General features: G+C 37.1%; 1 protein-coding gene across 1 annotated transcript in view; it reads right to left on the bottom strand.

Annotated features, from left to right (window-relative positions):
* The window catches only part of gjd1a (gap junction protein delta 1a), a 29417-nt gene extending 23245 nt beyond the window's left edge, over positions 1-6172 (bottom strand). Inside the window, exon 1 of the mRNA XM_056458138.1 lies at positions 5321-6172. Coding sequence (XP_056314113.1) covers positions 5321-5391 — 71 coding nt within the window. The 5' untranslated portion in view covers positions 5392-6172. The remainder of the gene's footprint in view (positions 1-5320) is intronic.
* Positions 6173-12132: the final 5960 nt, after the last annotated feature.

The raw sequence follows: 12132 nt of genomic DNA, 5'->3' as shown, positions 1-12132 counted from the left end.
TCCATCTCTCAGGTGCCGCTTAATAATCTGCATTGTCACATGAGGTGTGTGCATGTGTGTGGCTGGAGATTATGAAAGATCAAGAGACTGATGATTCTATATTTAATCTGTGAGGGAATATTAGTAGATTTGAGAACGAATATACCTGCTGACAGGAACATGAACATGAAGTCTCTCTCTGCATGCGTGTGTGTGTGTGTGTGTGTGTGTGCGTGCGTGTGTGTGTGTGTGTGTGTGTTGTCCTGACTAGACAGTAAATGGAGAACGGTATAGATTACACTGTTGTGACCACTCAAAACAACTGAGGGAAGAAAATATTGAATATCTGAAACTACAACAGATCAGCAATCAATTGAGAGTGAGGACATACAACCGCACATACAAGTGGTTGCATTTGGTTTTGCTTGGATAAAGATGGACCCAACAGCTTGAGTCTCTCTCAGTCAGAAATAAAACTGTGTGTGTGTGTGGATACATTTAAAGCTGGGGACTGAAAGTGCCTGAGCTGCGTTGTGTTTGTCTTTATGTGTGTTCTGAGGGAGGGTGGGAATTCAGCAGCTGATGAATGATAGTAGAGGCTTTATTCATCTGTTCATTCATTTATTCATTCTGTCGCTATGAATCCAGCCTCAAGTGCTTGATCAGACCTCAAAGAGACAGAGAGTAGACAACACTGATTACCACACATGCCTCACAGACACACGCACAATCACACACACATAGACACACACAACAACACAACCATCCCAGCAAGCATTTTTGTTTTTAAAAGATGTCTAATAGATGTCTAAACATAGTCGTCTTGGCTAAAATCTAATAGGCGTCTAAGAATAGGCCAACAAATAAACAGAAATGAATGACTACACATATAAAGTCTGTCTAATCTGTCTATTTGATGACTAGTCTAGTTTTGGTCTATTCTTAGACGTCTATTAGATTTTCACTGACAGCCCCAGTTTAGCCTTGTTGAAGCCAAGCTGTCTACATTTAGATGACTATTAAACACAAATTCTTTGCCGGGACGCAAATTCCAAAACAGCTACAAGTAATTTTGTTATTCAGTGTCATACTCTGATATTGGCACTCCTGGAAAATGTGATCAGAAAAAGCTATGAAAAATGTACTTATTGTTTGATATTTGTGTGAAACAAACTACAAAAAAAATGTATTGAGAGAAAGAAAAATTGCAAACAGCACAGTTTTATAAAAACAAACAAATATGCGCCACAATTATTGAGACACTATGAAGTCAAATGAGCAAAACATTTTTAAGTGTATTTCTCACTGATATTGTACTATTTTTTTTATACGAGGAAAATTATTTGCAAAAAAAGGGGCAAATTACCGCTTATAAATGAATATGTGTTTCATTTAAATACGCAAAACAGCATATTTTCAGAAGTGCATGAGGAGTTATTAATATTTATACTGTATTTGATTAGCACTCATTCTCCTGCACTTTCCTCAATAAACCTGTTTCTTTACATTATTACTAAAGAGACCATTGGGGCACAGAGCGCATTAAAGTTTTATACTCTTCAGATAAAGCTTCCCAATATCTTTAGAAAACCTACATTTGAGTAAGTTCTGTATTTTTGAATGAAGAATTATATCATTTTTTCATCAAATGATCAACTAGAAGTCAAGTTATTATTTGTTGTTCTTAAAACATGGATCGCCTATCCATGTTTTAGGAACAACAAATAATAACTTGACTTTTAACTTGACAAGACTTTTACCAGGTAGTGTAAACATAAAACATAACAAACATAGAAAACATCAAAACCTTATATTTAAAAAACAGAAGTGAATATGAAGTTCCCACCATAAATAACTAATATGTGTGCATTTCCCTTACACAGTGTTACATAATGAATGAAAGCGTTTGCTAACCTCAGACAGCCCTACATTAAGGATTCATTAAACGATAGCAAGTCTGCTTCCCATTATGCGTCAGATGTTTTGTGATGGATCAATGTGAAGTGATTGACTGCTGGTTAAAGCAGTGCTGACCTGAAAGAAGTTTATTACACCACCTCAAGTGAAATACGGATTTTGTTACAGGCTGAAGGTCCACTGGATGAAAAATGCCATGTTTGACAAAGTGCTGAGTTAGCAAAAAGATTTGACTCAGGCTATAAAAATCTTCCCTAAAATATTGAATTAATTAAAGGCTATAGAAATATAGTGTCCTCCACCAATATTGACACACAGGGTAAATATGAGCAAAAATGCAGTGAAAAAATGTTTAACCTTTTGATATTTTGCTTAAAATATTAACAAAAAGGCCAAAGAAACGCGAGTTTGTTTTTGGATGATTTGAGATTGCTGGTTGGTGATGTCAGATTTGACTTTTTGGAGATTTGGTGGCTCTGTGACCCAACTAATTCTGCAGGTCTCCAGCTGTGAATACTGCAGTTTTTGGGTCACTAAAACTGTCCTCCTATAACAGTTTGTTTGGATAAGACTGACCCTCGTCTTCTTACTGATTAAAAGACATCTAATAGACATCCACATATGTAGAAATCCACACATAGAACAAACAGACTAGTCATCAAATTGAAAGACTACACATGTAAAGTCTGTTTAATCTGTCTATTTAATTATTAATCTGTTGTGTGTGTGTTTTTTGGACAATCGATGCCTAAAATGTCAATTATAATTGTTAGATATTTATTATCATTTATAATGACCAAGACATCTATGTTTGGACATCTTTTAGATGTTTTTTAAACACAAGGAAATTCTCGCTGTGTAATTATTGACCTCAAGGTGGAAATGAGTTCAGTCGTACGAAATTGTACGATTTAAAAAAGGAGGCGTGGCACCTAACCCCACCCCTAAACCCAACCGTCATTGGGGGATGAGCAAATTGTACTAAATTGTACGAATTAGATCGTACAAATTCATATGAATTAGCCACTAAAGCAAAAAGTTACGAATTGTCGTGATATTGTGTTGGCATTTTCAGTGCTATTTCTCATCATCACTTCCCATTTTGTGAAGTTCAACATATTTTTCACAAATCACAATCATTTTGCTCTGATCTTGAACTTTTCCATTGTGATGAAAGACTACTGTAAAACAGGGGGTCCCGGTTGAACAATTACCTGTTATTTATCCAGTACTAAAAATGAATGTGCTTTCTAAAAATTCATTTGCTCATATGAATTCATAGGGGTGAATTTATATATTTGTCGTTGTTGTTATATTGAGCAAAAAGTTGAAATGTTAAACAATAAAGAATTTTTTTCCACATTCTTTTTTGTTCATATTTAGTGCCAAAGAGTGCCAAAATTATTGCAGCGCACTGTAAAACAAAACAAAAGTGAATTGATATTGATGCTCCTAATGGGATGCCTGATGAAGAATGTGTTTGAGTTTGTATCCATCTGCTGTAATTAGCTCCGTTATAAATACATTCTTCATAAAAACATGTCTTGGAATGTAATTTTCTGTATGTTAGTGTAGAAATGATATACATAACCCTGAGTGTCCTGCACACTCTCACTTCCAAGCCCTTTGTGCAAAAATACGCACACAGACAGGAGAAGAAGGGCATGCCCTTGGTGTGAGGCTACCTGCAGTTAAGGTTAATGAGCACAGCAGAGAGTAGTGCTTACTCAAGTTTGACGCACACACACAGACACACATACACACACACACACACACACACGCAAATGTGCTTGATTCTTCCAATCTCAACATGCCTTCATGACACATATGGTTTGTGTGCGCGTGTATGTATGTGTGTTTGTGTGCGCGTGTGTGTGTGTGTGTGTGTGTGTGTGTGTGTGTGTGTGTGTGTGTGTGTGCGTGCGCGTTTATCTTAATGGAAGTTTAATTTTCTTTCCTGCTGATGTCAATATGCTTTATATCAATCTTTAATTTTCAGCAGTCACATTTATAATCTCTCTGTTGATAGCAAAGCTCTAGGTCTGAGTCTGTAAGGCAGCGTATCGATTACTGAAAATTTATTCTGCCTCAGAGAATAAGGACTGTACACAGTTCTGAAACAACCAGGAGCATTCTGTATTGATTTTGTAACACATTTAGATGTTTTTGAAAGAAGTCTCTTATTTTCCCCAAAGATGCATTTATGCATAAATAATATTAAACATTATTTTAAATCTCCTCTTTTTTTGTAGTAATATATTTTCAAATTAAATGTAATTCACTTTTAACATCCTGCGTTTTTATTCTTTTTACTAGTTGCATGATCCTTCAGAAATCATTAAAAGTATTGATTTCCTGCAAACATTTCTTGTTTCTTATCAGTGTTGTGCTGCTTAATTTTTATGTAAATGTTGTGTTTTTTGATTCTTTGACTAATAATTTGAATGGATGGATGGATGGATGTGTGGATGGATGGTTAAATAGATTGATTGATCGATCGATAGGTGGGTCGATAGATAGATAGATAGATAGATAGATAGATAGATAGATAGATAGATAGATAGATAGATAGATAGATAGATAGATAGATAGATAGATAGATAGATAGATAGATAGATAGATAGATAGATAGATGGATGGATGGATGGATGGATGGATGGATGGATAGGTGGATGGGTGGGTGGATAGATAGATAGATAGATAGATAGATAGATAGATAGATAGATAGATAGATAGATAGATAGATAGATAGATAGATAGATAGATAGATAGATAGATAGATAGATAGATGAATCGATGGATAGATAGGTGGATCGATGAATAGATGGATAATTGGATGGATGGATAGATAGATCAATGGATCGATAGATAGGTGGATCGAGGAATAGATAGATAGGTGGATGGATGGATGGATGGATGGATGATGGATGGATGGATGGATAGATAGATAGATCGATTGATAGGTGGATCGATGGATAGATGAATAGAGGTGGATCGGTTGATAAATAGGTGGATTGATGGATAGATGGATCTCTCATTGTCATTCTATCCCTCATTAATAACAGCACATCTACACATTTCTATTCATTGGAATATTCATTGGTTTCAGACCTTAAATATTGGAAAACTATTTTACACACAAATACCAGTAATATATACCTGTATATGATAGTTTGCACATATACACACTAAATAATATATACAATAGTTTACATATATAGATGTTTTTTATATATTTAAGGTCTGAAAATAAAATTCATGTATATTCATAATACTATTTTTATATAAGTGAATACATATAGAAAATGTTAATTCACCTATTGACCTGATGCATTTACTAATGTGAACTATCTTAACCCTAAATACACACATCTGACACATGCACTCTGCGGAGTGTGTGTGTGTGTTGCACTAGAGCTCTTACCTGCCGATCATAGTAGAGTGCTGCTGTACCGCAGCCTCCAGCAACCTCTCCAATATAGTCCACTCTCCCATGATGCCGCGCTTATGACTCTCACTGCTCTGCCGACCTTCAGCCTGAGGTGTCACGACCTCTGCCCTCGGCGACTTTTCCAGTGTCCCTCTGTTGACCTGTGATGAGCTTCTTGGGGCTCCTCTTGAAAGCCGCAGCTGTGTGCTTGTGTGTGTGTGCGAGGGTTTGCGTCCGTGTCCGTTGGTGTGTGTGAGTGTGTGTGTCAGGGCAGCGCTCTAGTGCGGAGATGAGCTAGTGTAGCATCTGCAGCAGAAAATCTGATGATGCTGAGGCACAGAGACTTCAACCATACTGCATCTCTCAGTCTCTCTCTCACACACACACATTCAGGGTGCAGGACGCTTCACCTGCTCTTGCATCGCACAGACACCTTTTCTAGCCTTTCCTCCGCATGCACACTGAACTGCAGCTCACACACGCTCACTGCTGCCCATTAGTTGCTGAAGAAACACACATGCAGGAGCACACGGGTGATGATGATGGTGATGATGCGGCTCCCTGAATCGCATAGCAACGCCTGAACGCCCCTCACACACACACTCTATCGCTGTGCTCCAGTGTGTGTGTGGCAGCAGCAGCAGCAGGCGAGGATCTTCAAGGTTATGTCCGCTTGAGTGATGAGCTCGTGGTCATGTCTGCGGCAAACAGCTCAGTCTTCCTCAAAGCTCAGCCTCTCTCCTTCTCTCTCTCCACACCTCCAACGTGTTCCTTCGTCTTTGTGCTGCACTGCTGTTGCTGCTGATGATACCTTTCTCTCTGCTCCTCCTCCTCCTCCTCTCTCTCTCTCTGTCACATGCCGTAAGCATGACACCCCCCTCTCTCCATCCCTCCCTCTCTCTCTCTCGCTCTCTTCATCCCAGACCTGCTCTGCTTCCCCTCCCCTCATATTTCTCTCCTTCTCCTTCTCCTTCGTGCTGCTGTTCAGGATATTTATGTGTGTGTGTGTGTGCTGCAGGACTGACACTGGTTTTGACCTCATATTTTACCACATACACATTTATAATAACACATCTGCATTTTCGGGCTCATTTTTGAAAGATTTTCTTTCCCTTGTATTTAGCGTCAAGAGGATTATTGGGGAATCGTGGTTCTGCTCCGCTTAACTCTATATCTGTATTATTTTGGTCAGCTTAACATATCACTGTTCGTCCCTTTCATTATTTGTTTTTCATGTTGCATATATAAAGCCCTGAAGGGACGAACACAGATTGGGATTTGGAATATGCAATATGTAAGACTTGAAAATGTGACACTGGTCTGTCGTTTTCGGCAATCCTCCAAAAATATATAGTATGGGGCCAAATTAGAGATGTTTATTTCATGCCAAAAACCTTTAGAATATTAAGTAAAGATCACATTCCATATAATGGTAACACTTCACAATAACAGTACATGAATAATGATGTGCTAATATGTAAACTAAACATTACTTTATAATGAATTAATGATGAGTTAATGCATGCGCTAATCTCGAACTAATTTTAACTACAATATGAGTTAATGTGGTCATGATGGATACCTTAATTACTTGTTAGTAGGTATCTCCAGATATGATCACACAGATTCAGACTCGATTGGATGTTACGCCCCGATCAGGACTCAAGTTCAAGTGTAAGTCGCTTTATTGGCATGACATTTAATGCAGTATTGCATGCAAAAGCATTTTATATATGTAATATATTAACATCATCAAATAACATAAAAATTATAATAATACAGTAGATAAATAAATGACAAAAAAATCTGATAATACATTTGATGATAATAATACAAAGTGAAAAGTTTAGACTATTATATAAGATATATGAATTTACATTAACCATTTCTTATGGTGTGTAGGGTGTATACATATTTTGCAGCTAGATTAGATGTCAATTCATCCTCTCCGAGTACATGGTAAAGTTTTTCTGATTCATTTAAATTAAAAAATGAATTAATCAATGTTTCAAATTGGGGGAAAAATATTTCTCTGGTTATGGTGTATTTGGGGCAGAACAGAAGGAAGTGTGCTTCATCCTCTATTTGATTCGTGTCACACTGTTTACATATTCTTTGTTCTGACTCAATATATATATATATATATATATATATATATATATATATATATTCTGATTATTTTTTAACACATCTATAGTTATGCGGTGGCACAGAGTTAGACCTCTGTCTTGACTTCACACAGAAACAGCAACGCGTGCGGCATGACATCACTTTGTTGCAGAGACACTATGGGTTAAATGCCGGCAAAGTTGAACATGGAAGCAGCTTGAAGCAGAAATCGCGAGTATGTCTGTGGTCTGGAGATATCATAAAGTTTATGACCACAACATTGCTTGCTGTGAGATATGTGAACTTGGGATTGCCTGCCGGGTATTTTAAGTTGAGGTGCTGTTTTTTTTTTTAATAAATTTACTGTTGCACTCAAGTCCAAAAGTGAAGAATTGATGTTATTTATTACTTGATTGTTCAAGCTACCTCACAGAAGTGCTCTGTTTGTTAACAGAGTTGTTGAACGTTGAAATAAGGTGAATTAAATTAAACTTAAGGAACATGCTGGATCTGTTTCTCTGCTCTTATTTATTCTTTTTTTATGTATTATTGAATTATTGGATCGGATTTCGGTATTGGTAGATACTCAAAATCAAATGACTCAGACTCGGACCCAAGGGAAAAAAAAACCTGATCGGCACATCCCTACTTGTTAGTACATGATGTTTGTTAATTAATGTATGAATTAACACATTAGTTTATGCTTAATTTAACCATCATGAACTCATGACATGTTAATGTATAATTATGTCATGACATTACTTGGAGGGGAACATCATCATTAACCCATTCTTAACTACTCCTGAACTCCTTAGGCACGTCCGTCTAGTGAATAACAATAGGAAAGTGTTCAGTCAACATTAACATAAACAGTTTAAACACAGGATGAGTAGTTAAGGATGAGTTACAGTTTTTCTCAGTCGCTTTGGTTCATTTCTCACAACACTATTTACAATTGCACAACAGTTAATGCATTTCTCAAAACAATTAGTCATTTGTGCACCTCATAGTAGCAGTTTCTCATTCCTTCCAACAAATTGCAGATGCTTTTGGACATGCATAAATTGCTTTCATAACTCTCTGCTGTTTTATAACATTATCATTTGTTTATGTCATGTCAGTCAAAATTAACTAAACTTGTGATTGCTGAATAGTCATTCCATATAAAGCTAATAATCCTCATTTCATTACTTGAGTCATTACATACAAAAATGCTGAACTAGTTGTCAAAATCTGTCAAGCTAATTTTTATGAAGATTTTCATAAAATTTTTTAATTTTTCCTGAAAATGTCTTCTAAATTGAACAACTACACAAATGATTTTCAGACCTGTGTATGTTGTAGGTTCAGTTCCAATATGTGCTACAATATTGTTTATTAGTGCACAGCTCTACCCAAAGGAAGTTTATGTTTGTTGTAAATAAGAGTGTATTTATTATTTTGCACAATGCTGTGAATAAATTAGAATTGCAAAGAGCATACGCAGTAAAAATGTGAAACACACAGATTCAGTGTCTTGTACTCAGATAGCTCACTAAATACAGTAATGTCTAACTTTACTATAGTTTACAAATGGCTGTGCAAATAGTATATAGTGCTGTCTTGAGCATTTTCAGGAAGTGTCATCTTGAGCATTTTCAGCAAGTGTCACCAAAATCTGACTTTTTTTGTACAGAGTAAACTTTCATAATGAAAACAAGACAAAGCCATTTGACTATCTTATCAAAGCCATAAGACTTTTCATCTTGAGGACACTGACACTTTCATTGACATGAATACTTGCTTTTGAGGAATGAGCTATCCATTTTGAGCAAGTGACACGCTTTTACAGGTTATCAACTAGGTTTTGCAGTTTGTACTAATTGTTTTGAGAAATGCATTAACTGTTGTGCAAATGTAAATAGTGTTGTGAGAAATGCACCAAAGCGACTGAGAAAAACTGTAATAGTGATGTGGCCCCTCCAAGTAAAGTCACGACAGAATTATACATTAACAGCTCATGAGTTCATGTTGGTCACATTTAGCTTAAACTTAAATGTTAATTAATACATTAGTTCATGATTAGCGTTTAGCGATTAGTGGGTTGTTTTATGATATAGTGATAATAAAAGCAGTTGTTCACTCTTCTGAAAGGTAAACGTTACATTACACTTGTTTTCACAGAAACATGGTTTTTCCTACCACTGCTATGCTGATGACACCCAGCTATACCTCTCTTTCCACCCTGATGATCCCTCGGTTCCAGCTCGCATTTCAGCCTGCCTGTCAGACATTTCACTCTGGATGCAAGATCATCATCTCCAGCTTAACCTCATGAAAACGGAAATGCTTGAAGTCTCTGCCAACCCGACCCTTCACCATAACTTTTCAATCCAGATGGATGGAGCAACCATCACTGCATCCAAAATGGTAAAAAGCCTTGGAGTTACGATTGATGACCAACTGAACTTCTCTGACCACATTTCTAGAACTGCTCGATCTTGCAGATTCGCACTCTACAACATCAGAAAGGTCCGACCCTTCCTATCTGAACATACAGCTCAACTCATTGTTCAAGCTCTTGTCCTCTCCAAACTGGACTATTGCAACTCTCTGCTAGCCGGGCTACCAGCTAGTTCTATCAAACCTCTTCAGCTGCTTCAGAACGCAGCAGCACGAGTGGTCTTTGATGAACCCAAAAGAGCACATGTCACTCCGCTACTCACCCGTTTGCACTGGCTTCCAGTTGCTGCCCGCATCAAATTCAAAGCTCTGATGTTTGCTTACAAAGTGACCTCTAGCTGTGCTCCTTCGTATCTGCTCTCACTTCTGCAGATATATGTGCCCTCCAGAAACTTGCGTTCTGTGAATGAACGTCGCCTCGTTGTTCCATCCCAAAGAGGGAAGAAATCACTTTCCCGAACTCTCACATTCAATCTGCCCAGTTGGTGGAATGAACTCCCTAACTACATCAGAACAGCCGAGTCACTTGCTGTCTTCAAGAAACGACTAAAAACACAACTGTTTAGTCTCCACTTTTCCTCCTAATCTGCAATTGCCTCTCTGGCTATACCACTAACTGAGCCCTCTTTCTCTCTCTCTCTCTCTCTCTCTCTATAAAAAAAAATAAAAAATAAAATTTCTACTAATGTTTTTGCTTCTTAGACTTTTACACGCCTGAAACTTGTCTATAGCGCTTGTTCACTGCTGCTCTTATAGTTGTGTAAATTGCTTCCTTGTCCTCATTTGTAAGTCGCTTTGGATAAAAGCGTCTGCTAAATGACTAAATGTAAATGTAAATGTAAATGTTTTCATTTTCACATTGTTTTAATGAAATAGCTTGGCATAAAGAAATTAGATTAATTGTGAGTTTTTGGTGCACTGAATAAAATATGACATTTTTGGTAGTTGTATATTATAAAGGTATATTAAACCTAAATAGGTTGTTATGCAAACTTTTGTATCTGTAAACTAAAATATCGCAACCATATTATACCTTTTTTTCCACAGATATTTGTTTTACATTGTACACTGCAAAACATTGTATGATCAATAATTCATAACAAATGTTAATAATAATAATAATAATAATAATAATAATAACATATGTTTTTATGTTAATTATAATTATTAATTTAAGTTAATCACATTTCAACCATTTTTAATTAAAGCCATTTCAATTTAGTGTAACTTATGTCAAAAAAAATAATAATAAAAAGGCGGGGTGAAAGGGTGGCACAGTGGTTAGCAGCATCGCCTCACAGCAAGAAGGTTGCTGGTTCGAGTCCCGACTGGGCCAGTTGGCATTTCTTTGTGGAGTTTTCATGTTCTCCCCGTGTGGGCGTAGTTGTTCCTCCGGGTGCTCTGGTTTCCCCCACAGTCCAAAGACATGTGCTATGGGTGAATTAAATCAACTAAACTTTCCGTAGTGTATGTGTGTGAATAAGTGTGTATGGGTGTTTCCCAGTACTGGGTTGCAGCTGGAAGGGCATCCACTATGTAAAACCAGCCTGATCTCATGAGAAAACGTAAGTGTTTTACGTTTTGTCAGTTTAGTGGTGTTCAGTCATACGAAATTGTACAATATTAAAAAGGAGGCGTGGCACCTAACCCCACCCCTAAACCCAACCATCATTGGGGGATGAGCAAATCGTACTAAAATGTATGAATTAGATCGTATGAATTCATACAAATTAGCCACTAAATCAAAAAGTTATGAATTGCTGTCACATTGTGTTGTGTAAAACATATATTGAATAAATTGGTAGTTCATTTCGCTGTGGCGACACCTGATTAATGAAGGGACTAATCAGAAGGAAAATGAATGAATGAACAAATGAAATAAAGGGCAACCAGAATTTTTTAAAGTGTAGTAGTTTAATGCTATGTATCATTTTAATTGTAGAACTGCTTTTTCTACAGAGGTTTTGTATAATTCTGCAGCTCACACCCATATATTTAAAAGCCTGCTTCCTCTACTGCCTGTCCTGCACTTATATTTCATTCAGTTCATTTTCTTATATCCACCATCTCTCTTTCTCTCTCTCCCTTTCTCTCGCTTTCCTCGTTCCTCTCGCTGTCCATCACTGCTGTGGCCACATGACTCTGAGTGCTGCATTTATTTGATTAATATTTCGGGTTGATTCCCTCCACCCTCCCTTCCTCCTGCACGTTCCCTGGATTCACCTCCGCCACGTGACTCAGAGACTAAGGGTGTG

Source organism: Danio aesculapii, chromosome 5 (assembly GCF_903798145.1).
Source record: "Danio aesculapii chromosome 5, fDanAes4.1, whole genome shotgun sequence".
Classification (NCBI taxonomy): Eukaryota; Metazoa; Chordata; class Actinopteri; order Cypriniformes; family Danionidae; genus Danio; species Danio aesculapii.
The sequence above is the reverse complement of the archived record's forward strand: the minus strand, read 5'-3'. Positions and strand labels throughout refer to the sequence as shown.